This window comes from Microtus oregoni, unplaced genomic scaffold (genome assembly GCF_018167655.1).
Source record: "Microtus oregoni isolate MIOR12 unplaced genomic scaffold, Mior012 000027F_ref0000203, whole genome shotgun sequence".
Classification (NCBI taxonomy): domain Eukaryota; kingdom Metazoa; phylum Chordata; class Mammalia; order Rodentia; family Cricetidae; genus Microtus; species Microtus oregoni.
The window spans coordinates 22,254,354-22,282,036 of record NW_024543086.1 but is presented as its reverse complement, the minus strand read 5'-3'; the positions used below and the strand labels follow the sequence as shown (position 1 = coordinate 22,282,036).

The 27,683-nt window shown below is 48.2% G+C and overlaps 2 protein-coding genes across 4 annotated transcripts in view; one reads left to right on the top strand and one right to left on the bottom strand.

Annotated features, from left to right (window-relative positions):
• Dnaja3 (DnaJ heat shock protein family (Hsp40) member A3) overlaps nucleotides 1–404 on the bottom strand; it is a 32,981-nt gene extending 32,577 nt beyond the window's left edge. For all 3 annotated transcript variants that reach the window (XM_041675986.1, XM_041675985.1, XM_041675987.1), the window contains exon 1: nucleotides 179–404. In XM_041675986.1, the coding sequence (XP_041531920.1) occupies nucleotides 179–389 (211 nt within the window). In that variant the 5' untranslated portion in view covers nucleotides 390–404. The remainder of the gene's footprint in view (nucleotides 1–178) is intronic.
• Nucleotides 405–3,876: 3,472 nt separating this feature from the next.
• The window catches only part of LOC121463929 (coronin-7), a 58,265-nt gene continuing 34,458 nt past the window's right edge, over nucleotides 3,877–27,683 (top strand). Inside the window, exons 1-7 of the mRNA XM_041676499.1 lie at nucleotides 3,877–4,028; nucleotides 6,787–6,883; nucleotides 8,108–8,182; nucleotides 13,436–13,506; nucleotides 13,900–14,083; nucleotides 16,544–16,620; nucleotides 21,113–21,163. Of these exons, the coding sequence (XP_041532433.1) occupies nucleotides 3,969–4,028; nucleotides 6,787–6,883; nucleotides 8,108–8,182; nucleotides 13,436–13,506; nucleotides 13,900–14,083; nucleotides 16,544–16,620; nucleotides 21,113–21,163 (615 nt within the window). The 5' untranslated portion in view covers nucleotides 3,877–3,968. The remainder of the gene's footprint in view (nucleotides 4,029–6,786; nucleotides 6,884–8,107; nucleotides 8,183–13,435; nucleotides 13,507–13,899; nucleotides 14,084–16,543; nucleotides 16,621–21,112; nucleotides 21,164–27,683) is intronic.

Sequence of the window (27,683 nt, the reverse complement as noted above, 5' to 3'; positions counted from 1 at the left end):
ACGCAGCTCTTTCCCCTCGACGGCTTCTGGGTAACCCGCACCTTGGTCTCTCTGCCCCCTGCAATTCTTCTCTCGATCGGGAAGACACCTCCATCCCGCTACCCCGGTCGTCAGAGCGAGGCGACTTGCCCTTTCTAGTCCCAGGAGCCGCTACTCGAGATCTGGAAGCCTCGCTCACCTGTGAGGTGGACACCCCGTCTCAATGTCAGCAGCGCCCGGGGGCCGTGACCGCTCATGGGAAGCTCGGAGGCAGAGATACTCAGCTTGCGAGCCAGTGATGTTGCCACTACGCCGCCCCGGGGCTGCTGGGCCCCTCTCCCCGCTGCAGCCGGCAGCCGGGGGATTCCCACAGCCACCAGCAACCAGCGTGGAGAACACCGCGCAGCCATCTTGACCCGGGGACACTGCGCCTGCGCGCCGCTAAGCCGGTCTCGTCTTCCGGAGGCGAGGCATCCGCAGCAGACTGGGCGCGAGCAGTGCGTACGCGCCGTCGGCTCCAAAGGGTTGTGCTCGCGTATAAGTGCTTTGCTCCGAGGATGTCATCTTGTATGTTTCCCTTGTATTGGGATTTCTGTGATGTACGACTGAATGCTGCATTTTACTTGTGAGTGATGTAAAGCAGTTGTAATCTTCCAGCGGGCCTTGTCCTGGAAGAAACTACAAATCCCAGCAGACCACGCGGCGTCAGTATCGCAGATTCCGGCACTGCTTGTGGCTGATTTACCTTGACCCTGAAAATTACATTTTATTGCGTGTTCTCTCAGAAAGTCTCCACCCCCGTTTTCGGTTGCAGGTTTTTTGTGTCTGATTATGTCGCAGCAGAACTTGAAGCATTCAGCTCCGTCTTAAGTACGTTAGCCTTCTCCAAACCTGTAGCAAGAATTTCATAAAGTATAAATGACTGTTATGTATCATGCACTTAGTTACCCACGTTCTAGAATATGTTAGTGCAGACCCGCTCTAGGGGAGCAAACTCACTTCACAGGAACAGACTTCTTATGAAGTAACACTGATAAGTGCTACCAGCTATAGGAGCACTGCTATAAGCACTCCAGTGTCCTTGATCTGATTCTCAAACGTTTAGGGCTGGAGAGGAGGGAAGGATTGGGGAGAAAGTTAAACTTCCCGTAATGGTCTGTCCTGTCCCTTTAAGAGACAGGCCCCGCCTACTTCCTCGTCTGCTAAAGCAAGCTGATTTTAGGATTCCAGCCTGAGCTTCCTTCCCTTTTTTCTCCATTCTCCCCTTTCCTCCATATTCTCTCTCTCTCCCTCCCTCCCTCACTCCCTCTCTCTCTCCCTCCCTCTGCTTTTTCCCTTACCTCTTTCCAGTCTCCTCCATAACCCACTGGACTCTGCATGGTGTACCTGTCCATGTCTCTGTCTCTCACCCACCACCTGGCTCCCTGCCTGGGACTTGCTGCTCTCTCACTCCACACGCAGCTCCCTGCCTCTGCCCTTCGTGGCCCATGAGTCACTTACGGAACGGCACCATCTTCTTTTACCATAACACTTCCTGAGCCATACAATATCCATAGCTGAACTTTGATGAACAGTACAACAATTACAGATGAGATGTTCCAAGTGGCAAGAGCATCAGACGCTGCCTGACATTGTAGCACACACATGTAATACCATCAACCTGGGAGACAGAGGTAGGGGGATCAGGAGCTCAAGACCATGTTCAGCTGTATTGCAAATTCGAGACAGTCTGGGCTACAGGAGACCCTATCTCAGAAAGCAAAGGAAAAAATTGTTAGGTCCAAAGCAGACTCCAATTCTTCAAACTGGAATGACAGTGCAAATATCCAAAAAACTTCAACGACATTTTTGGATATGCAAATATCCAAAAATGGATTCAACCTGGACTACAGGAGGAGTTCTGGTGGTTAGATAAAAGCCAACAAGCTCGTTGGTGGGTGTTTCACACCAATAATCCCAGTGCTTGGGAGACAGAGGCAGGCAGATCTCTGTGTTCTTTTTTTTTTTTAATATTTATTTATTATGTATACAATATGCTGTCTGTGTGTATGCCTGAAGGCCAGAAGAGGGCACCAGACCTCATTACAGATGGTTGTGAGCCACCATGTGGTTGCTGGGAATTGAACTCAGGACCTTTGGAAGAGCAGGCAATGCTCTTAACCTCTGAGCCATCTCTCCAGCCCAGATCTCTGTGTTCTAAGACAGAGCAAATTCTTCCATAGAGCAAGTTCTAGGACAGCCGGAGCTACACAGAGAAACCTTGCCTCAAAAAAGCAAAAACAAAAACAATAAAATAAGAACAGATACTAAGCCAGCATTTCTCAGGAACTTGTGAAGCCTGTTCCCCTCTATCACTGGCAGAAGGGACACATGGCTCCCTGTGGTGCCTCCAGGCTCCCTCAGTATCACAAGTACCAGTTACACATTTCACAGTCCATGCTAGCGTCCTAGCCCTTCTCACTCCTCCCCTACCCTAAACTCCGCAGCTCATGAACTTCCCTTCCTCCAGTTACTCATTCTTTTTTTTTTAAGATTGATTTATTATGTATTCAGTGTTCTGTCTGCCTCTATGCCTACAGACCAGAAGAGGGCGCCAGATCTCATTACAGATGTTTGTGAGCCACCAGGTTGCTGGGAATTGAACTCAGGACCTGAGTGCAGCCAGTGCTCTTAACCCCTGAGCCATCTCTCCAGGTCCAGTTCCTCATTCTTATAACCCTGCTATTTTCAATGTTTCTCTCTGTCTCTATGTGTCTTCTCAGCCCCTCCCAAGTCCAGCACACTCTGGAGTAGTCATGTCATCAGTTTATTAAAAAATAATTCTGAAAGCTTGTATCTGAAGGTGTAGGAGTATATGCTTAAGCATTAAATTTAGAGTATATAATTGAAGATAAAGCTAGAAAGCTAGCCGGGTGATGGTGGTGCACACCTTTAATCCCAGCACTCGGGAGGCAGAGATAGGTGGATCTTTGTGAATTTGAGGCCACCCTGGTCTACAAGAGCTAGTTCCAGGACAGGCTGTCCATATCTCCAATGCCAGAGGATCCGACAGTTCTAACTCAGATTCTCACGTTTGCATAGCAAGCACAGTTACCCACAGAGTCAGCTTTCCAGCCTGCTCCCCGCAGCCTTTTTTAAAATTTGGCTGTTTTGATATGGGGCTCACTTAGTAGCTTAGTCTGTCTTGCAACTCACTATGTAACCCTAGCTGGCCTCAAACCTGGTGGTGGTGGCACACATCTATAATCTCAACCCTCAGGAGGCAGAAGTAGGCAGATCTCTGAGTTTGAGGCCAGCCTGGCCTGCAGAGCTAGTTCTAGGACAGTAAATACTACACAGAGAAAAAACCCGCCTCAAGAGAGAGATCTCGATAAAGAATTCTTAGTAGTCCTTATCTCTTCAGCCTGCCCTTTTCATTTATCTGTAAATGACTTTAGTGATTTGCTGCAAGCTCTCGACCCAACACGTGGAAGGCCTGAAGTGACAAAATCTGCCTTCTTGATTCTGCTTCACGTTTATGAGGCCAGCTGCTTGTCCTCCGTTTCTAGTCTAGTTAATTCTGTCCTGCTACTCGAGGAAGGAGATAGTGGGACAAACTGCACACAGGTCATTGGAAAGCCTCAGGGAGGAGTCCTGCAAGTCTAATCCCAGGGCAACAAAAGTGTGGTCTCTAAAGCAGGAGGACAGCTGCGGCTCACGTGACCTCCTACTGGCGCTGTGGTCCCTGAGGCATCAGGGCGTGATTTCTCAGGACAGCTATTGGCTGAGAGGTGGGGCTGGCGGCGTTCGCACGGAAGAGGGCGATGCGGGGGCGCGTCAAGATGGGCCGCAGACGCTTCCTATTGGTTGGCAGCATGTCGGGGCGTGTCCTCCACAAACTACGGGCGGGTGGGGCTGGAAGCTGCGGGAGTCCAGGGTAGCTTCCTACCGCGCACCTGAGAGCTGACGCCCCTAGTAGTCGAGGCTGCGCTCTCTCTGTCCCAGCCGCCATGAACCGCTTCAAGGTGTCCAAGTTTCGGCACTTGGAGGCCCGGCCGTCCCGCCGAGAGGTGAGCCCGGACCGCGGACCCCGATCTCTCGCTCCTGGTCCCAGATGCCTGCCATCCTCTTGTGCGAGCCGGCGCACTGCACACCCTGGGCTGCGGAGACCCTCTACCCCGCCCCTCCCCGCCCCCGAGCTTTCCACCCGGAACCGCTCCCTTCAGCTGAGCCCCAGAGTCCAGGCCGCCCCTTCACTGCCTAGAGGACAGAGTCCGGAGCTCTAGTGACGCGCCCTGGCCACTGGGTGATCCCGGTAGGCCTGACCAGTTTCCCTTGCCCTGGGACCCCCAGGAGGCCTCGCAGCCCTCCCAGCCGCGTCCAGGCATCTGCTTCCGGTCGGCCTTGCTGGGAGCCGGGCTGGGAAACTGCAGACTTGGGGCTTCTCTTTCCTGATGTCTAGGATCGTCCCTGCCTGGGGCTGGCCTATGTAGAGATGCACCCTTTTCTTTTCTCGGGGAGAGTGAGGTGTCATCTGGGGAGGGAGCCCCTTGGCCAGGCAGGCTTCCTCCCTTGGGTTTCCGCCTGCTCTTCCTCCTCTGCTGGTGCAAGCTCTTCTCTTACTAGGGTGATGCTACTAGTAGCGGTTAGGGCCTGGAGAAGCTAGAGCAGGTGGAGCCTAAAGAAGTGTCGAGGACAGCATGCTTGTTGAGTTTTCTTCAGAGACCTTGCCGGCCCAGGCCTATCTCCCTATTATTTGGAAAGCCTGGACTATCTTCGGATAATTGGGCTTAGGAATTGACCTATAGTGACCGTCGGTGGCCCAAAGCAAGTTATGACAGCCCTTCTCCGTTTCCTTCTCTGGACAGTATCCTCTCCTTGCCTACTGTGTGCTGCCCAGCTTCATGAGCTTGGGCAGTGAATTGTGGCATTTCCCCTCCCCTGTGGCACTTAACAGCCTCAGGAGGAAGATGGCCAGCAAGCACACTATACTGCATTGAAGAACACCCAGGGGTGTGTGGATGTGTGCTATGATGTGAAGTGCTGAAGTCGGGGTTCTCACCATTGTGGAGAACGCTGCCTGGGAGGTGGATTGCAGCTGAGGCCAGAAGGGTAAGAAGTAAGAAAAAGCCCAGTGAGAAAATAGAAAGTGTACCCAGGATGGACAGAGGGCAGGGTGATGGATGAGTACAGGACAGAGCTGCAGAGGAGGAAGTTGGGTTTTGTTCTGAGTACAGTGTGGAGTCATTGAAAGGTTGAGAGGAAGTTTATGTTTGAATCAAGAGCATTGCTAGGAGTGCAGTAATTACTACTGGAGAGGTCTGGGGAGACCTTCAGGGGCGCCTTCCTGTGTGGACCTCCATCCAACAAGTTAAAGAGACAGGTCCATGGAACTAGGGGCCTCAGGGAGGGCTGCAAACAGTTTGTGTGATTGGAGGTGGGCGAGCAGACTGTCCATTCTCCCTTTCAAAGCTGTTGTCTGTCACTGTAGAGTAAACATGAATCAGGAAGGAAAAGTAACGTTTGGGAGCCAGGTGGTGGTGGCGGCGCACGCCTTTAAGGCAGTGGCAAGTGGATCTCCGTGAGTTCCAGGCCAGCCCGATCTACAAGAGCTAGTTCAAGGACAGGCTCCAAAACCACAGAGAAACCCTGTCTCGGAAAAAAAAAAAAAAAAAAAAAAAAAAAAGAAAGAAAGAAAAAAAAAGTAATGTATGGTACTGATGTTCTACTGGGTGGAAATGGACACCAAACTAGGGGGTGTGGCTGCTTTGTCACCAAGGAAACGGGGCCTTGCTGATCTCAGGTGCAGGACAGGTGCTCTTCCTCTCCCCCACATGTGGGGGTGTTCACATTATTGCTTTTCACTTAGGCAAGGGAAGAGCGTGTTCTGAGGAAGCCAGGTCTTTACCTTCTCCTGCTGAGTGTGGGTGTTTTCAAGGGGTCCTTGGGCTCCAGGAGAGCCCTCTGCAGAGAATCTGCAGAAGCCAAGCCCAACTTCTGTTAGGTTGTCACTTCTTTGTCACCTTCCCCCTCTCTGAACTGAAATATTTCCTCCACAGACCCATGTGCCTGCTCTGACAGCCTCCTCCTCCTTATTAGGGAACTGATTTGCGAAAGAAAATCACCCGCTTAGCTACTTAGATTATTTCAAGAACATTTGGTATTTTGTAGAGGACTCTGGGACAGATCCAAAAAAGTTCAATTCCATATCCAAAGGAGTGATTCTCTGATGGTGCAGAACCCAGGCGGAGCTCCCCAGGCCCGAGGAAATGAGTTTATTAGTAACCTGCTTGCTGGGCAGGGCATACATGAAAACACGAGTTTCATGTCCAGAACCTAATGTGATGCTATGTGCCTGTAATCACCGCACAGCTGCACAGACAGCTCACTAGTCAGCCAGCCTCGCTGAATTTGTGAGTTCCATATTCTGGGTAAGACCCTGTCTCAAAAACCAAAGTGGGGCTGGACAGTGGTGGTGCAGGCCTTTAATCTTAAATGGGAGGCGGAGGCAGGTGGATCTCTGGGTTCAAGGTCAAACTGATCTACCTACAGAGCTAGTTCCAGTATGGCTAGGGCTACTCAGAGAAACCCTGTCTCTAAACAAAACAAAACAAAAAAAGTGGCTGGCCCCTGCGGAATGACACCAGAGGTTGTCCTCTGGCCTCCACATTCACACATGTGTATACACACATACACACACACACACACATGCACACACACATACACACACGCGCACACACACAGAAGATGGAGTTTCCTGTATTAGGGCCCTCTCTAGGCACGAGTAGAGACCTGACAATAACCATCTTGCTTATTGTTCATTTGCAGGCCTGGATCAGTGACATTCGTGCTGGAACTACCCCCACATGTGGGAACCACATCAAATCAAGCTGCAGCTTCATTGCCTTCACCTCCGACCGCCCAGGTAGGGAGGTAAACATGGGAGAAAGGTTCAGACATCATCACCATAGATAGGGTGAAGAAGGGCAAGCTCCATTCACACTGGAGAGTTGGAACGGCTGGAGCTGGGGGGGAGGGACAGGCCTTAGACCCCTATAAACTGCTCACCTTATAGGGAGTGCTTGTACACAAATCATGGTGGCTGTTCTAGCCAGGCGGGAGAGAACCCGGTGCTTCTGTTTTCAGCCATGCCACAGACAATTCCCCATCTTGTATCTGGGCCTTGGGTGGCTGGGATCATAATGACGGTCTGAAGAGCCCTGTGCCGGGTGTGGAGCGGCATACCTATAATCTGTGCTCCAGGAAGCCAAGTCTGGAACAGCGTGAGGTGCAAGCCAGCCTGAGCTACCCAGACCCTATCTCAAAGAAAAAAAAACAAAATCCCAGGGGGCTGGAGAGATGGCTCAGCGGTTAAGAGCATTGCTTGTTCTTCCAAAGGTCCTGAGTTCAAATCCCAGCAACCACATGGTGGCTCACAACCATCTGTAATGAGGTCTGGTGCCCTCTTCTGGCCTGCAGACAGATTATTGTATACATAATAAATAAATAAATAAATAAATAAAATACCCAGAAAAAAATAAAAAAATAAAGCCCTGTGTTAGTTGGGACTCCCTTGGCTGTTTGTGACAACACAGACAAAATAACATAAGCACAGAACAAATACCTTTTTGTCTGACTCAGGACTTTAAGAAGAGCTGAGTCCAAAAGTTCGTAAGTGCTGTCCTCGCCCACTCTCTACCCCCACCTCACACCCATCCCTGTAGTTTTTACAGATAGAGTCTCACATTGTAGCCCACGCCACCCAGCACACAGGATTCTCTAGCCTCAGTCTCCCAAGTGAACCATCTCGCATGGTCTCTAGTTTTTCTCTTGGTCCCCCAACCTGGTTTGGGGTGCTGGCTTCCTTCTCTGGTGAAGATGGGAGGAAAGCCCAAAGGTTAGCCCAAAGCTAAGCTCCCAGATGATCTGCAGTGTGAGAAGAAGCAAGCCTCTTTGCCAGTGTTCTTTACATCCAGTGCAGAGTTTAAGCCAGAGAAGAACTAGGTCCCTTCAAAGTCAGGAAGAAAAGTAACAACTGGCTTTCAGGAGGTCGCCTGGTTTTGGGTCTGGTCTCCTCTTGAAGTCTTCTGAAGAGAGGTAAGTGGTACCCGTTAATCTCAAAGTCAGAACCCCTGTGTTTGTTTAATAGGTGTGTTGGGCATCATATCTCAGGAAGGCCATGGAGAGAGCAAGAGACACGTGGCCTACCTTGGCTGCCATTCAGGTGAGTGGTGCTTGATCGAAGAAGCCTGGGTCCAGGGATTCACGCATACTTGGTCCCCCTGCCTGTGGCTTCTTGTCCCCACTATGTGTTCTGCAAGATATGTGGGGTCAGAAAGTTGCACCTGGTTTGGAGTTCTGGCCTAGAGGAGAGAAGCTGGACATTCCAGTTCATCAGCTGGAGAAGGATGTGCAGTATCAGTCCTGGACACCCAGATATCTTACCTGAGAACACAGGCATACACACACACACAACTCATGTGTCTCTTACCCTGTGTTCTCTGGAGTCCAGCAGGACACCACTCATTTCTTTTTTTTTTTTTTTTAAATATTTATTTATGGGGCTGGAGAGATGGCTCAGCGGTTAAGAGCACTGCCTGCTCTTCCAAAGGTCCTGAGTTCAATTCCCAGCAACCACATGGTGGCTCACAACCATCTGTAGTGAGATAATGGTGCCCTCTTCTGGCATGCAGGGATACATGCAGACAGAATACTGACAATACTGTACACATAATAAATAAATAAATCTTTAAAAAAAAAAGAAAAAAAATATTTATTTATTTATTATGTATACAATATTCTTTCAGCGTGTATGCCTGAAGGCCAGAAGAGGGCACCAGACCTCATTACAGATGGTTGTGAGCCACCATGTGGTTGCTGGGAATTGAACTCAGGACCTTTGGAAGAGCAGGCAATGCTCTTAACTGCTGAGCCATCTCTCCAGCCCCCGACACCACTCATTTCTAAGGCCCCTTCCCAGCCAGGCTGCTAAAAGCCATCCAAGGAAGTAGTTGTGCTGGGCTACAGGGTGGGATTGGGCCCTTACAAAGGGTTTTTGTTTGCTGCAGCTGCTCTGGGGTCACTAGCAGCCTGCCTGGCAGCCTGCCCACTTTGGGGAAAGTTTGCTCTCCCCTAGGCATTGACCTAGCTGGCTCTGTCTCTATAGCTTTAGCCCTATGGACTAGAGCTCTCTTGTTGAAGACCTGGGGTGAAGGAAGAGAATAAATCCTTAGTCCTTAGGCAGGGTAGGAGGAGGGAGAGTCAAAAGTAGGGGTGCTGTCAGAGTTATGATGGTGAGGATTAAGTCATTAATAATGAAAGCCAAGATTTATGTAGAGTCCTCTGGGTGTTTTCCAGTCTAATTTTGTTTTGTTTTGATTTTTGAGACAGGGTTTCTCTGTGAAGCCCTGACTGTCCTGGAACTCGCTCTGTAGAATAGGCTGGCCTCGGACTGCATATGCCTCCTGAGTGCTGGGGTTAAAGATGTGCGCTACCACATCTAACCCAATCTAAATTTTGTACAATTTTTTATGCATATGGATGTTTTTGCCTGCATGTATGTGCATCACATACATATCTGGTGCCTGAGGAAGCCAGAAGAAGTTGTCAGATTTCTTGAAATTGAAGTTACAGATGCCTCATACATAGCACCATATGGATACTGGAAATTGAACCTGGGTCCTCAGAAAGTAGTTAAGGCCAGTGCTCTTGACTACTGAGCCATCTCTCCAACCCACTAATCCAAACTTTGAAAAAGTTTCAAGATGTCATTTGGATACCATATAGAGTGTTTGGTTTTTTTTAAAGTGAATAGTTGATTTTTGTTAAGTTTTTTGTTTTGTTTCTATTTTAATATGTGTGGTTGTTTTGGGTTAAGTTTTTGTTTTAATGTGTGTGGCTGTTTTGCATGCATGTGTTTGCCACGTTCTTGCAGTGCCTTTGCTATTGGATCTTCTGGAATCAGAGGTAAAAATGGTTGTTAGCTGCCAGTTTTTTGTTATTGGTATTGCTTTTTTTTTTTTTTTTTTTTTTGGTTTTTCGAGACAGGGTTTCTCTGTGGTTTTGGAGCCTGTCCTGGAACTAGCTCTTGTAGACCAGTGGTATTGCTTTGAGACAGGGTTTCTCTATGTAGCTTTGGAACCTGTCCTAGAACTCACTCTGTAGACCAGGCTGGCCTTGAACTCAAAGAGATCTTCCTGCCTCTGCCTCCTGAGTGCTGGGATTAAAGGTGTGCGCCACTCTACCCGGCATTAGCTGCCAGTTATAAAGATAGTTATATGTATGAGCATCCTGTTTCCGAACACTTCTGATTATCTAGATCCTCTTGTGGTTAGTAGAATCCTTAGCACAGCAATCCAAGGCAACCATCATTTTACTCTCCAATTCTCATGGTCAGAGCCACCCAAGGTTGGCAGGAAAGCAGGCAGGAAACCCTTGAAAACCACAGTCACCCAGCCCAGTTCCTCCTAAAGTAGCATATCTGGCTGCACCTCCAATTGTGGAAGGCTCCCGGGATTCACCCCACGCTGAAGTGGATCTCAGTTTTATACTAGGGAGGGGAATACGGTGGTGTAGGATGAACCAGAGCTAAAAGGGAAAACAAGGTTGGTACTTGGGGTGAAGAGGAAACATGGAGGTGGCGGGTAAGGAGGACACTGCAGATGGGACAGCGAGCCAGCATCAGCAATGCCAGAGGCACCACTGCTGTCCCTACTGCTTGCCTTGATGTGGGTGAGAATCCTGCTTTCCTTCCAGCCAGGAGAGACAAGGAAAGTGGGTGGGTATGGACAGGCGGCCCCTTACAATGACTTTGGTCTGGATTTCTAGCCAGCAGGATCAGGCAGTAGAGCAGGCGGCTGGCATCTACCAAAAGAGGAAATATGGTAATGAAACTGAGTCACAGGGTGAGTCCTTGCACGCATAGACCTCCCTGAATTCCCATGACAACCCAGCAGTTAGTACTGCAGTCACTTCCCAACTAGAAATTGAGGATACCAAACCCCGAAGGGTAACAAACCTGCTCAGAAGAACACAGCTACAAGGGAGTGGGCTGAGGGCTAGTTCCAGCATCTGCTTCAGAACCTGGGTGTGCTGCCTTTTCTCCACTGGGACAGCGGCAGGTCCCATGGCCAGCCCTACTACCTACATCTCAGGCTGTTCTAGGTGCCCCCGTGCTCTGCTCCTCTGGCTGCTAGGTGACCCAGGCAAGCATACTCCAAGATGAAAGGCTGGAAGACAGGAAACCTTCAAAGGCTGGGCAATGGTCAGAGTCTAATGTACTCAGGGTCTTTCGTCATTGGCCAGAATAGCACTTAGTATCTCAAGCGCAGACTTTTTTCCCATGTACCTCCTTAATCTTATATATGTGCGTGTCTGTATATTTTATATACATATGTGTATGTGCATTGTGTGTGTGTGTGTTCTTGTTTTGTTTTTTGAGACAGAGTTTATCTTTGTAATCTTGGCTGTCCTTGCACTTGCTCTGTGATGAAGCTGGCCTTGAACTCATTTGCCTCTGCCTCTCAAGTGCTGAGACTAAAGGCATGTGCCACCACTGCCCGGCATCTTTTTATATTTTTCTAGCTTTATTTTTGAGACAGCCTCTCATGGGGTTGTCCCAACTTCCCAAATAGCTAGAATTACAGACTTAAAGATCTATGCTACAGTGGTGGCGCACACCTTTAATCCCAGCACTCAGGAGGCAGAGGCAGGCGGATCTCTGTGAGTTTGAGGCCAGCCTGGTCTACAGAGCTAGTTCCATGACAGCTAGGGCTGTTGTTCAGAGAAACTCTGTCTTGAAAAACAAAACAAAGATAGAGAGGAAAGATCTGTGCTGTGAGGTCCAGCTTAGGGAGGGCTCTGCAGAGAAAGACTCTAAAGTTACCACTGCACCAAAGCTACCGGTTTGCCCACAAATGACTATTGCAGCTTTTATGTAGAGTATGCTGTTGAGAGGGGGCTTACTATTTTCCAGAACCTGGGGTAGCTACCTCATAGGTACAAAACACCAAGAGACAAAGATAAGAGCTGGCATGTCTAGATCCTAATTCTGGTTCTGAGCTTCAGGGGTTTGTTTCTGTTTTTTGTTTTTGAGATAGGGTTTCTCTGTAGTTTTGGAGCCTGTCCTGAAACTTGCTATGTAGACCATGCTGGCCTCGAACTCACCAAGATCCACCTGCCTCTGCCTCCTGAGTGCTGGGATTAAAGGCGTGCACCACCACCCACCTAGGTAGAGGCACTTTTTTTTTTTAATATTTTTTATTTATTTATTATGTATACAGTGTTCTGTCTGTGTGTATGCCTGCGGGCCAGAAGAGGGCACCAGACCCCATTACCGATGGTTGTGAGCCACCATGTGTTTGCTGGGAACTGAACGCAGGACCTTTGGAAGAGCAGGCAATGCTCTTAACCACTGAGCCATCTCTCCAGCCCGGTAGAGGCACTTTTATGCAGGCCTGATGGTATAAGTTTGGTCGCTGGATCTCACAAAGACAGTAGTGAACTTCTTCAATAGAGTGGTCCTCCGATCTTTACATGCTGCCGTGACATGTACATGCCTACATATATATACACATACACTAACTAAAGTAAATTAATTAAAAATTCATTATGTATGTAAATACATATATGTAAAAAAATGTATATAAAAATAAACATGGTGGCACATCCTTTTAATCCGAGCATTTGAGAAAAAAGACAGGAAAATCAGAAGTTAAAGATTATTTCCTACAATATATACAATATATCAAGTCTGAGGTGACCCTGGGCTACATAAGACTATCTTAAGAATAAAAAGGGGGAGCTGGAGAGATGGCTCAGAGGGTAAGAACACTGGCTGTTCTACCAGAGGTCCTGAGTTCAATTCCCAGCAACCACATGGTGGCTCACAACCATCTGTAATGAGATCTGGTGCCCTCTTCCGACCTGCAGGGAAACATGCAGGCAGGAAAAAAAAAGCTGGGAAAACAGATATATGTTACATCAAAAATCGATCTCAAAACCACAAGAAAGAGGGGCTGGAGAGGTGATTCAGCAGTTAAAATTAAAAAAACAGAAACTGGTCAGAAAGACTCTAAACTAAACCATGTGATTCTGTGTTAATGTGCAGAGAAGGGCCATGAGACATTTTCTACAAAGTTCAAGGCAGTGTGTATTTTAGGATGCAGAGACTACACAGTTTCTGTTCCAGCTTCTTAACTCTGGGTAGCATGTGCTTCATGGTAGTAGAGTGTGTGCTTAGCAACACAGACCACACGCATGCCAATGCATGGTGGAGCTGTGTTCCAGAAGGACTACAGAAACAGCAGCCCAAGGACTCACCAGGATATATGTTGTAGGAAGAGACCTATATGTGTCTCTAGTGTCCAGAGGGAGCGTGGCTCCTTAATGTGGGCAAACGTGTCACCGCTGAAACTCCGGAAGGAGCTCACTGGGTCTGAAAGGGACATTCATCAGATCTGATTGCTCCTCCATACAGATCTGGTCACTGATCTGGACTTCTCTCCATTTGATGACTTCCTCCTGGCTTCAGCTTCAGCCGACAGGATGGTGAGTGGGGTTGGTTAGAAGAGCTGCTTATGACCCACCCTCGATACCCTGGGGTCTCCGAGCCCTAACCTCTATGCATGCCCTTGCTGGCCCCAAGTACCTGCTCAGAGCTGCTGTTATGATCTGTCCTTCCAAGGCTTGACTGCAACACTCACAAGGCACCCTTGTTGGTCTCTGATCACACCCTAGTCTCCCTGAGTTGGGCTCCCTCCCGTCCATGATGGGATGTGTGGCTCTCAAGCCCTAGTAGGTAAGATGCCTTCACCTCTAATGTATTGGCCTTGTCTCAGCAGGGGACCTTGCTTGCTGAGACCAGGATTGCCCTGGGCAGGCCTGACTGTATGAGCAGTGAGGCTCCTAGCATCTGGACCACAAACTTGGTCTTTCTTTCAGATAAAACTCTGGCGGCTGCCAAGCGCCAGAGACACCCTCCCCTCTGCGCCTGGAGTGGTGCTGGGTCCTGAGGAGCTTACAGTAGAAGCACTGCAGTTCCATCCCACGTCAGATGGTGTTCTGGTGAGCACAGCTGGCAGGGCTGTGAAGGTCTGGGATGTAGCCAAGCAGCAGCCCCTGACAGGTATGGCCACTCCGGAGTGGCTGCCCTTCTCTGGCAGCCCCCAACCTGGACAGCCTTTGACTTCTCTGTTGATGTTTTTTTTTTAATATTTATTTATTTATTATGTATACAATATTCTGTCTGTGTGTATATCTGTAGGTCAGAAGAGGGCACCAGACCTCATTACAGATGGTTGTGAGCCACCATGTGGTTGCCGGGAATTGAACTCGGGACCTTTGGAAGAGCAGGCAATGCTCTTAACCACTGAGCCATCTCTCCAGCCCTCTGTTGATGTTTTTAGTAGTGTGGGGGGAAATGTATCAAGGATGAGTGCTTGCATTGCATTCCTAAGGCTCTGGGTTCCACAACAGAAACCTAAAAAAAAAAAAAAAAAAAAAAAGTACCATAGGCAGATAGTATACATCTTAAAGCTTTTTTTTTTTTTTTTTTTTTTAATTTTTGGTTTTTCGAGACAGGGTTTCTCTGTGGTTTTGGAGCCTGTCCTGGAACTAGCTCTTATAGACCAGGCTGGTCTCGAACTCACAGAGATCCGCCTGCCTCTGCCTCCCGAGTGCTGGTATTAAAGGCGTGCGCCACCACCGCCCGCCTTCAACTGAATTTCTTAAGCACTTCCCTCTACAGCACAAAGTGGTCTTAAAACAACCCCTTTGGGTTGGCAGAGTGCTTGCCTAGCATGCACCACCGAGTTTGATACCTCTAGCACCAGAGAAGCTGGTATGGTGGTATACACTGGCAATACCAGCACTTCAGATGGAATGGCAAGAGGACCTGGCCAAGGCCACTCTCAGCTACACAGTGAGTTCATGGACAGCCTGAGATATAAGAGACCCTGTGTCAAACGACAAAAACAAAAATCCCTCTCCTTGGCATTCTGCTAAGGTGTCGTCAGGATTGGCTTCTGCCTCCTTGAATCTTCTGTAGAAGCCAATAGTTCCCATGGGAAGCAAATTTCACCATGCACTATTTTTTATTTCCTGTGACCATTATTATGGCTCTTGTGTGTGAGAGGCTATAAGGTGGTGTGTGTGTGGTGCGGGGGTGGGGGTGTTGCCCCTGTGTGTGCTGAGGTCAGAGGAAGATGCTGAATGTCCTACTCTATCTTTTTTTTAAAGATTTATTTATTACGTATACAACATTCTGCCTCCATGTATGCCCACACGCCAGAAGAGGGTGCCAGATGGTTGTGAGCCACCATCTGGTTGCTTGAAATTGAACTCAGGACCTCTGGAAGAGCAGCCAGTGCTCGTAATCACTGAGCCATCTATCAAGCCCCGTCCTGCTCCATCTTACTCCCTTGAGACAGTCTCTCACTGAACATGGAGCTAGGCTGGTGGCCAGCAAGTCAGTGACCCTCTATCTCTGTCCCCATCCTCCACGGCTGGGGTTACAGATATGTGCAAGGCCACACCCAACTTTTTACATGGGCTCTAGGGATTTGAACTCAGGTCCTCATGCTTATGCAGCAAACACTCTTGTTGAGCATCTCTTTGATCTGTTTATTTTTGAGACAGGGTCTCACGTATCCTAGGCTGGCTTTGCCTTCACTCTGTAGCTGAGGATGACCTTGATCTTCTGAGCCCGGCCATCTTAAAGCTTTGTAATAGATATATTGTTGGACTCTGGCGTCCAAACACCGAGGAGGAGTCGCCCCCAGAGACCACCTCACACACCACAGCCGATGCAAAAGCATGAGGATTTTATTAATTCTGTCATGACAGGGTCCCCCAGCATTCGGGAAGCCGAGGGACCTCGAATAGCTGGTACAGTCTACTTTTAAAGGGGCCACAGAAGCAAGGGAGGTTGTTCTTTGATTATTTTGATTGGATTGTTCAAAAGGGCTATTACCAATGATTGACTGGAGAGCTGTTGCCAGATCAGATGAGGTAAGAGGTCGTTTTGACCCCGTTTCCCAGGGGACCGAACCAAAGCATACGTATATGGGTAATTGTTCAGGAACTGAGTATGTGCGAGTGTAGCTGTTAGGTCCTTGATTCCCAGGGGAGGAGGGGAAGCACTATGGCACAGAGGCTGAGAGGATTCAGAATTGTCAAAAATGGCTTCAGGATTGTCTTAAAGTCTTACAATATCACTCTCTGTTTCCAGTAGGCATGTCTTGCATTCCAAACCCCCAAATTGCAGAAGGAGGTGGGACATAGAAGAGCAGAGGCGGGGGTGACATAGTGGGTGTGTGTGTTAGAGAGAACAGAAGTGAGCGTGGAAGGCGAGAGCCAGGCTGAGAAGCAGAGATCTCAGAAGATTGTTAAATAGAGGCATATCCCAATGCGGACAGGCTTAAAGAAGGAAGCCTCTAGATGCATCTGTAGCATGTGTGAATGGAGCTGCTGCCCTGCCCCTCCAGGCTGCTGACTCTGATCCCGAGTCGCCCCAGAACAGGCCTACTCTCCTCTACTTCCTTGGTCCCTCATCACCTGGTGCCTGACCTTGGCTGTTTCCCTGCAGAGCTGGAGGCCCACAAGGACCTGGTGCAGAGTGCTGTTTGGAGCCGGGATGGAGCCCTTGTAGGCACAGCATGCAAGGTAAGCAGGGAGCAAGCAGCCTAAAAACTTAGCACGGGGCTGGTATGGTCAGGAAGTTCTTATCTCTGAAAGGGGTGTGGTGTTTTGAACTAATCGGATTGGTAATAGGAATTTGACCTTGGCCAGTGGCTGAGTTTGAAAAGTTTGAAGAGTTCATTCTTCAGGCAGGGCGGGAATGTGAGTGAGTGGGACACCTGGAGACAGCACTAAGCCTTCAGGAGGAAGTGCTGGTGTTGTCTCCTGCCTGGCAGTAGGCAGGCAGGAAAGTTATAGACAGCAGGGTGGGCGGTGACCTGTGGATGAGTAGAGTTGGCATTGGATACACTACTGTGGCTTCCGTGTGGGCAGTGTCTGGACTTAGTTTGGGCGCTGCCACCAGGGAATGAGTAAGAGGACTGTACTTGTTCCAGGTGGTAGAGATAGAGGCCATAGAGTGTTTGGTGGTGGATTGGATATGAAAGGTGAGGACTGTGAGTTTGGATCTTAGATACAAGGGGAGCCCCACACTGAGGTGAGTTGGAGAGAACCTTGTGTGAATGGTCTAGACAGTACTGCTACCATGGTAGGAGGTGTATGGAGCTGGAGTGCTTGGAGGCATCCCCGCTTGTCACGACCTCGTGGAATCCTGAGCAGAACAGAGCAGAGGATGGAAAGGGAGGTGCAATTTGTGCCCACCGTCAGGGGTACTCTTGGAAGGGAAGAGTCGTTAGCCTGCAAAGAGAAGGTGGTGGTAAGAAGGTAAGGGGAGTGGGGCCTGGGATCTGACCTGGAGGATTCACCAGGTAGCTGTGCACCAGGGTATAGGAAACTGGGAGTTGCGGCACTGGGATATGGGACATTTTTGATGGTATCAGGGCCTGAAGAGACTTAGGAAAAACGGCAACCTGGAATAAGATTACATGACTACAGTCCTAACAGTAAGAAGGTAGAGGCCAGGAGATGAGGAGTAAAAAGCCAGCCTGGACCATGTTGTGAGTTTAAGGCCAGTCTGAATTATATAAAATCCTATCTCAGAAAATAGCAAAAGGAATGGGGGTAATGGAGCCAGAGAGGGGAGTAGAGAATCCAGGAATGGGGACCAATGAAGGCTTTAAGCCCCGAGTACTCCCAGGCCTGTTGACCTATACACTTGAAGAGTCCTTATTTTCTGTGTTCTCACCTTCAGTTTGCCATCTTTTGGAAGGCACACCTCTAAATCTTACCAAGTATCCTTTCTGGTACTGTTCCTTACTCAGAGGGTTCCAGGTGCTGTCTTGAGCTCTGGAGATTGAAAATATGACCCCAAGACCCTCTGGTAGGTTTCTGTTCGGGTTTGGCACTAGAGGATGGGAGACACTTCCCAGAACATAAACTTTGCCTTCATTCTAGAAAATGGGTATCCAGTCAGGAAACCAGCCCTGACAACACATCATCCGAGTCAAGGCCAGCCTCTCCTTCCTTTGAGAAACCTCGTGGCCCTCCCTCACTGATGTGATGATCCAGCCCCTTCTTTTCCCTGCTCTGAACCCCCTTTTGCCACCAGACTTGGCCAGGAAAGACAAAGAATAATAGCCCAGTAAGGGGTAGCACTGTGGCTGACTCAGTGTGGACACTGCTTGGTCTGGTGCTATCTCGTAAGGCAGTTAGGAGGAGAAGGCCAAGCCCAGGGGATTCATGCTAGTTCCCCTTGGGGAGACATTTCCCCTCTAGATCCAGAGCCCAAAGCAGCCAGGACAAGAAGTACATGTTTCCCAAGTGGGTGGCACAATAAACTTAGGAGCTTGTAAAGGGACCCTGCCCCTTTCCCTCCTTTCCAGACCTAGGTGTGCCCCTGTGGAGATGCACCATCTCTTCCAAGCCGGTACCTGTCTGCACATGCTAAGGACCAGTGGGTACCTTGATTGTGGCTAGAGCTCCTGCAGAATACATGCCCACTTCTGCCTTTCTTTGCTGGAAAGGTGTCTTAAGATCTCAGGTGGTACTACTAGCCCTACTAATACAGTACTGGGAGCAAAAGGCCTTATGACCACAGGCTAGCTGGAGATGCCCATGGAGAGTGTTGTTGGAGTGGTAGGCAAGGTCACGCGAGAGTCGGAGCCCCTCTTTGCCAGAGTTTGTGGAACAGGCTCTAGCTTTGTGCAGTTGCTGCTTGTGCTGCCTGACTGGGCCTATATGGCACGCCGCTTCCATCAGAGGTGCCTAGTTTCTCCGTCCTGCCTTCTGCCAGAGTAGGGCAGCTCCTCTCAGAGCACCCAAACTAACCCTGACCTCTAATGACTGAGAAAAGAAACCAGAGGCCACTAGAGGGCGAATGGGCATCACAGATGGTGGGCTTGGCCTGCTATGAGCTCCCTGCAGCCTAGTTTAGGCCCCTTGGCCTGGCCTAGAACAGTCTCAAGGCTAACCCACTCTGAACCTGATTTGCACCCAGCCTTCAACTAACTGCTTAGTCTCCTCTGTGGAGCTTGTTACATACCGAGAACAATGTTGCACCTCCAACCTCAGTGCCCTCCCCGTGGGAGACACCTCTATCACCTTGTCATTGGACTCAGTCTTGCTCGGCCACTAGCTGGTCAGCGGTAAGGTTAGCATTTTGAATGGAGGCCTCCAGCTTTGCTCAGCAGCTCTAGCCCTGCAGAGTGAGAAGTGAGTTCTCTAGCCTTTCATCGTGGATGACTCTTCAGCTCTCCTGTCCTGTGGGTCTCTTGCTTCTCTCTTTTTCCCTGTTCCTTTTTGTTGCTGTTATTTTGTTGTTGTTGTTTTTTTTTTTTTTTTGATACAGGGTTTCTCTGTGTATCCCTGGCTGTCCTGGAACTCACTCTGTAGACCAGGCTGTCCTGGAACTCCCAGAGATCCGCCTGCCTCTGCCTCCCGAGTGCTGGGATTAACGGTGTGCGCCACCACCAGACATTGTTGTGTTTACTCCTACTCTGCCTGTGTCTGATCTTATGTCACGTGGCCCTAGGAGCCCTAACTGTGGTGGGCAGTTCTGCTCAGGATCTGAGCCCTGGACTGTGCCTGGTACAAAGTAAAGTGTAGCTGGGAAAGTTTTCCAGAAGAACTCTGGGCTGCTCTGTTTTTGCCCATTGCCCTCCACTCCCTCCGTCTGCTTAATTCTCTGTCCTTCCCCTTCACACCACACACCACCAAGCTCCTGTCTCGGCATCTTGCTTGGGATTTTCCACCTTGTCTTTTTCTTTTTTTTTTCTTTTTTTTTTAAATATTTATTTATTATGTATACTTTATTTATTTATTATGTATACAATATTCTGTCTGTATGCCTGAAGGCCAGAAGAGGGCGCCAGACCTCTTTACAGATGGTTGTGAGCCACCATGTGGTTGCTGGGAATTGAACTCAGGACCTTTGGAAGAGCAGGCAATGCTCTTAACTACTGAGCCATCTCTCCAGCCCCCCCACCTTGTCTTGTGCTTGTCTTTTGACAACTCAGGTTTCTTCCAGGTTTTCCTGTTAGAGACTGCAGCCTTAGCTGTGAGCTCCCTCCTGTTAGAGACTGCAGCCTTAGCTGTGAGCTCCCTCCTGTTAGAGACTGCAGCCTTAGCTGTGAGCTCCCTCCTGTTAGAGACTGCAGCCTTAGCTGTGAGCTCCCTCCTCACCGGGGCTTGGCTGTGCATTGTTTCATAGGAAGCGCCCAGACTCAGGCTATGCACAGAGCAAGCATTAAGTTTTTCTTTTCGTTTGTTTGTATACGGTGTTTTGTCTGTATGTGTAGCTGTGTACCATGTAGGTGCCTGGTGCCCTTGGGTCCTTGGAACTGGAGTTTCAGACAGTTGTAAGCTAATATGTGTGTGCTGGGAATTGAATGTGAGTCCTCTAAAAGAACATCAGTGCTCTTAACTGCAGAGCCATCTCTCCAGCCCCGCCTCTGTTTCTGAATGCTGGGGTCATAAGCACGAGTCACCCTTCTAGGCACAGTTTTATTTTTATTTATTTATTTTTAATATTTATTTAACTTTATTTTACGTGCATTTGGTGTGAAGGTGTTAGGTTCTCTGGAACCGGAGTTACAGACAGTTGTGAACTGCCATTTGTGTGCTGGGAATTGAATTTGAGTCTTCTGGGAGAGCAGCCAGTGCTCTTAACTGCTAAACTATCTGTCCAGCCCCAAGTTTTATTTTTATTTCACAGACTATTTTAGAAATGTTTTATAGGAAAAATATAGCAGATAATAAAAAAATTTCCTGTTGGGCGGTGGTAGCGCATGCCTTTAATCCCAGCACTCGGGAGGCAGAGGCAGAGGCAGGCGGATCTCTGGGAGTTCAAGGCCAGCCTGGTCTCCAGAGAGAGTTCCAGGACAGCCAGAACTGTTACACAGAGAAACCCTGTCTCAAAAAAAAAAAAAAGGAAACTAAAGGCTAATTTTCACTAGAGAGTTTGCCAATCAATATGCATATATGTCGGGGAGGGATGTGTGTGTCCATGTAGACAAATGTTGGGTATCTTTCTCTGTTACTTCCTATGTTTACTTTTCAGTATATGTCCATTCTTTTTTAGGACAAGCAGCTACGGATCTTTGACCCCAGAGCAAGAACCAAGGCCTCTCAGGTAAGTTCTGTGTCCAGTGCTGGTGGGTAAAAAGCCCTACCTAGGATGAGGACTGCACAGTTCCAGCACATGGAGGACCTTGTGGTGACAGCAGCTAGTGCTGCTGGGAACTCTTTCTGAGACCTGATCTCAGACTCCTGGGCAGCACCTAGCTTTGCTCACAGGGTGGGATGCAGTCAGGCTGTCCTCAGGCGGTCAGTGGAGGCATGCGCCGACTTAGGGAATGTAATGTGAGATTTCAACTTCCTTCCCTCCTGTGAGCCCTGCTGTCTTTATCTGGCATGATCAGCAGAGACCAGCTACTGAGGAATCGGGAAGAATCCTCATCCCAATTTCTGTGTCCACAGGATGGACTGGCTTCCTATTCCTGAAAGACCTGGGGACTGTAGGTCTCTTGTCATCTGTATACTGGGTGTCTAGAGCCCACGCAGTAATGATCTCCAAATGAGGCAGCAGGCCTTGGGCCTCTGGAGAGTCATTCATTTCTCTAGCAGAGACCCTGTAGGCAGCAGTCTGCTAGCCATACAGATGGCCCTGTCCTCAGTGATTGTTAAGGGCTTCTCTTTCCTGGAGGGCTTAGTGTTTGTCCTGAGAAACTAGCTTACAGACGAGGACTCAGTTTTACAATGGCCATAAGCAGAAGGCCAGAGCTGGGAAGAGTTTGTTCTAAAAGTCATCTGAGAGGATGGAAAGGGGAGACAAGAGCTTGTTCTAGGGGGGCAGCAGTCTGTCTACACAAAAGGTCTGTCCCCTGGGCTGTGGGAAGCCTCTAGAGCTTTAGGCAGGGAATGAGATCGGTGAATTTCTATTTCTTACTCTCTCTCTTTCTCAAGATTTTTAATTTCTCTTCTTTTTTTTTTTTTTTTTTTTTTCGAGACAGGGTTTCTCTGTAGCTTTGTAGACCAGGCTGGCCTCGAACTCACAGAGATCCGCTGCCTCTGCCTCCTGAGTGCTGGGATTAAAGGCATGTGCCACCACCGCCCGGCTTCTCAAGATTTATTTAATATTTTTTGTGTATATATCCATATATGAGAGACAGGCTACATGCACACGTATATACATGGGTGCCCACTGAAGACAGAATAGGAGATTGGAGACCTGGAGCTGGAGTTGCATGTAGCTGTGAGCCACCTGATGTAGGAGCCAGGTGCTCAACTCAGGTCCTTGGGAAGAGCAAGAAGCACTCTTAACTGCTGAGCCATCTTTTCTGACACCCCCACCCCTTTATATCTGTCTCCACTCTTTCTCTCTTGACACAGAGTCTCACTATGTTGCCCTGATTGACATTCTATGTAGACTAAGCTAATCTTGAACTTATAGATACAGAATTCCACCTGCTTCTGCCTCTTGATTGCTGGGATTAAAGTGTGAACTACCATACTTGGTATTTTGGGTATTTTTGTATTTGTACATTTTTTTTTTTCTTGTTTTTCAAGACAGGGTTTCTATATAACAGCTCTGAGTGTCCTGGAACTCTCTTTGTAGACCAGGCTGGCCTTAAACTCACAGAGATCTACCTGCCTCTGCCTCCTGAGTGCTGGGATTAAAGGTGTATGCCACCACCACCCGATCTCTTTTCTTTTTTAAGAAGATTTATTTTTATTGTTCTTTTACAAATATTTATTTATTTCATATGTATGGTTATTTTGCTTGCACGTGTGTTTACCCCTCATCAGTGCAGTGCCCATAGAAGCCAGAAGAGGGCAGTAGGTTCCTTTGGAACAGAGGTTACAAATAGTTTTACCTCATATGGGTAAAAACTCCAGTCCTCTGTAAGAACAGCCAGTGCGCTTAACCACTGAGCCATCTCTCCAGCCCCAACAGTTATTATTTTGAATCGTGTGTCTGGGTAAGGGTTTGTTATGTGAGCGCAGGTGCCTACAGAGGTCAGAGGCATCGGATCCCCTGGAGCTAGAGTTACAGATAGTTGTAAGGTGCCTAACATGGGTGCTAGGAACCAAAGTTGGGTCCTCTGCAAGAACATAATACATATTTTTGTTTTGTTTTGGTTTGGTTTTTGAGACAGGGTTTCTCTGTGTAGCCCTGGCTGTCCTAGAACTTGCTCTATAGATCTTGAACTCAGAGATCCTCCTGCCTTTGCCTCCCGAGTGCTGGGATTGCATCACGCACATTGAACCGTCTCTCTAGCCCCAGTATTTCTTTCTTTCTCTTTCTTCCTTTCCTTTCCTTTTTTTTTTTTTAACAGATTTAAAGGGCTGGAGTGATTGATGACTCAGGTTACAATCATCTATAATGAGACCTGGTGCCCTCTTCTGGCCCACGGGCACACATGCAGACAGAACACTATATAGATAATAAAATAAAAAGAAATGAAAATGTTTTTTTAAAAAGAATTTTAAAAACACTTTATTTTATGGCTATGAGCATATGAGCATTTTGCTTTTATGTCTATAGCACCATGTGCATGCCTGCTGCCCTTACAGGCCAAAAGAGGATAGCAGCTCCTCTGAAATTTGAATTACGTAGAGTTGTGAGCCACCATGTAGAAGCTGGGAATCAAACGCCTCTGATCAAGTAGCTGGTGCTCTTGACAGCTGAGCCATCACTTGAGTCCCAGGAATTTTTTTTTTTTAATTTATTTATTTATTAAAGATTTCTGTCTCTTCCCAGCCACCGCCTCCCATTTCCCTCCCCCTCCCCCAATTAAGTCCCCCCCCCCCCTCAGCCCGAAAAGCAATCAGGGTTCCCTGTCCTGTGGGAAGTCCAAGGAACCCCCCACCTCCATCCAGGTCTAGTAAGTTGAGCATCCAAACTGCCTAGGCTCCCACAAAGCCAGTACGTGCAGTAGGATCAGAAACCCAGTGCCATTGTTCTTGAGTTCTCAGTAGTCCTCATTGTCCGCTATGTTCAGAGAGTCCGGTTTTATCCCAGGCTTTTTCAGACCCAGGCCAGCTGGTCTTGGTGAGTTCCCAATAGAACATCCCCATTGTCTCAGTGTGTGGGTGCACCCCTCACGGACCTGAGTTCCTTGCTCGTGCTCTCTCTCCTTCTGCTCCTGATTTGGACCTTGAGAATTCAGTCCTGTGCTCCAATGTGGGTCTCTGTCTCTGTCTCCTTTCATCGCTTGCTGAAGGTTAATATTCAGGAGGATGCCTATATGTTTTTCTTTGGGTTCTCCTTATTTAGCTTCTCTAGGATCACTAATTATAGGCTCAATGTCCTTGGTTTATGGCTAGAAACCAAATATGAGTGAGTACATCCCATGTTCCTCTTTTTGGGTCTGGCTTACCTCACTCAGGATAGTGTTTTCTATTTCCATCCATTTGTATGCAAAATTCAAGAAGTCCTTGTTTCTTACTGCTGAGTAATACTCTAATATGTATATATTCCATACTTTCTTCATCCATTCTTCCATTGAAGGGCATCTAGGTTGTTTCCAGGTTCTGGCTATCACAAACAATGCTGCTATGAACATAGTAGAGCATACACTTTTGTTGTATGATAAGGCCTCTCTTGGGTATATTCCCAAGAGTGGTATTGCGGGGTCCAGGGGTAAGTTGATCCCGAATTTCCTGAGAAACCGCCATACTGCTTTCCATAGTGGTTGCACAAGTTTGCATTCCCACCAGCAATGGATGAGTGTACCCCTTTCTCCACAACCTCTCCAACAAAGGCTATCATTGGTGTTTTTGATTTTCGCCATTCTGACAGGTGTAAGATGGTATCTTAAAGTTGTCTTGATTTGCATTTCCCTGATCGCTAAGGAAGTTGAGCATGACCTTAAGTGTCTTTTGGCCATTTGAAGTTCTTCTGTTGAGAATTCTCTGTTCAGCTCAATGCCCCATTTTATAATTGGGTTGGTTAGCCTTTTACGGTCTAGTTTCTTGAGTTCTTTATATATTTTGGAGATCAGACCTTTGTCAGTTGCGTGGTTGGTGAAGATCTTCTCCCAGTTAGTGGGTTGCCTTTGTGTCTTAGCGACAGTGTCCTTTGCTTTACAGAAGCTTCTCAGTCTCAGGAGGTCCCATTTATTCAATGAGGTCCTTAATGTCTGTGCTGCTGGGGTTCTATGTAAGAAGTGGTCTCCTGTGCCCATGTGTTGTAGAGTACTTCCCACTTTCTCTTCTATCAGGTTCAGTGTGTTCAGACTGATATTGAGGTCTTTAATCCATTTGGACTTGAGTTTTGTGCATGGTGATAGATATGGATCTATTTTCATTCTTCTACAGGTTGACATCCAGTTTTGCCAGCACAATTTGTTGAAGATGCTCTCTTTTTTCCATTGTGTACTTTTAGCTCCTTTATCGAAAATCAGGTGTTCATAGGTTTGTGGGTTAATGTCAGGGTCTTCTATTCGATTCCATTGGTCGACTTCTCTGTTTTTATGCCAATACCAAGCTGTTTTCAATACTGTAGCTCTGTAGTAGAGTTTGAAGTCAGGGATGGTAATGCCTCCAGACGCTCCTTTGTTGTATAAGATTGTTTTGGCTATTCTGGGTTTTTTGTTTTTCCATATAAAGTTGATTATTGTCTTCTCCAGATCTGTGAAGAATTTTGATGGGATTTTGATGGGGATTGCATCGAATCTATAGATTGCTTTTGGTAGAAGAGTCCCAGGAATTTTTAGTTCTTTCTAGAACTGGAAGCTGATGAGACTTTTTTCCCCAGGGAGGTGTGGTACAAAGTCTTGTTCCTTAGTAAAGACCCATCACAGATAGTCTTCCTTTTGTTTTGTTTTGTTTTTCCCAGAAATCTTTTTGGGATTTTTTTTTCTATTTTTATTTTATTTTATTTTTTTAAAAAACTATCTTTTTTCATTTTACATGCTAATCCCAGTCTACCTCCCCCGCATCCATCCACTCCCCAGAGAGGGCAAGGCACATTGCTTTGAAGAAGGACCAAGGCCCTCCCTACTATATCTAGGCTGAGCACCATTATCCCTCCAAAGAGAATGAGTTCCAAAGAGCCAGCACAAGCAGCAGGGATAAATCCTGGTCCCATCGCCAGTGGCCTAGCAGTCTTCCTCTGTTTGGAGGACTGGGTCCCCACAGGGAGTTGAGGATAGCCTGGAGCTCTTGTACCTTCATCCTCAAAAATCTGTTCACTTGGTACATTATACCTCTTGGGCCTAAATAGTTATTAGTTCTACTCTGTCCAGCTGAGGACTGAAAAGAGGCCCCGTCTGATGGTTGAGCCGAGAGCAGAGTCCCTGAAAAAGCTGCTGATTTCATCCCAGTGGGTCATTTGAATCTCAGGTTGATGAGGTGTGAACAGTAGACCTCGCCTGCTCGCTTTCTCTGACCCCCAAGCCTTTGCCTAGAAAGAGGTCCCCAAATCTGCTTTAGGGTGAGACAGAAGCCCTTTCTCGGGGTCCCGTGCCCATGGTTCTGGGGGCACTACACAAAGCACCTGCACTCATGCCTATTAGGCATCACCCTGGGCCAACTTTCTGAGTGTTTTCTTTCTTCTTTCCCCTTTGCAGTGGCCTCCTTCCAGCTTGCCTTCTCCCCCCTTTTCCCTCCCCTCCTACGCCTCCCTAACACCCCACAGAGGTGGTCTGTGAGCGAGGCTGAGGTGGAGCTGCTGTGGCTGCTAGCCAGGGATTTCCACGTTGCTGCAGAGTACAAGCAGGCGCTGAGGATCTGAGCTGGAGGAGCCCCCTGGAGGGGCTTTAGCCAGGAGATCTGGGAAGAGCGTGGGCAGCTCCACTGGCCTCTGGGATGGTGCCTGTGTTTGGCTCTGAGGCTGTATGCAATGCGGGGGCAGCACAGGCCTGGAATGCTGCCCTCCAACCGTCCCTGCCTCCCCCCAACTTCCGCCCAGGGCATCTGGCCCACACCTGGCTTCTATTAGAAAAACCACTGCTGGCGGCCAGGGTGGTGTGAGCTGAGGGGCCAGCTCACAGAGACTCCTTCTGAAAGCGCTTTTTCTGAGTTCCCCCTTCCTGTCTAACAGGAGCCAAAGTGGGGGTGGGGTGGAGTATACCACCCTGGTCCTACCTGCTCTGTTCTGGGCCTCTCTTCATCTGAACCCATGGACTTCCTCCAAAGTTGTCCTCTCTCCACTGTCAGCTTTGGCCTCTGCCTCTAGGCACTTAATCTTGAAGTAAGTGACCCTTGGGTGGCTCCTTCTGTATTTTAAACCCTTACTTTGCTTTAATTTCTTATTTCTATTTTTATTTGTGTAGGTTTTTATTTGTTTACCTGTCATTGTTTTGGGGTTTTATTTTTGTTGGAGACAGGGTTTCTCTGTGTAGCCCTGGCTGTCCTGAAACTTGCTCTGCAGACCCAGGCTAGCCTGGAACTCAGATTCGCCTCCTGAGTGCTGGGATTAAAGGTGTGAGTCACCGCTATCCGGCCTGTTTGTTTTCAGAGTTTAGATTTATTTATTTATTTATTTAGCAGACAATGTACTGCTGGCAAGGAGGCACCAGGTCTCTCTCTCTCTTTTTTTTTTTTTTTTTTTGGTTTTTCGAGACAGGGTTTCTCTGTGGCTTTGGAGCCTGTCCTGGAACTAGCTCTATAGACCAGGCTGGTCTCGAACTCACAGAGATCCGCCT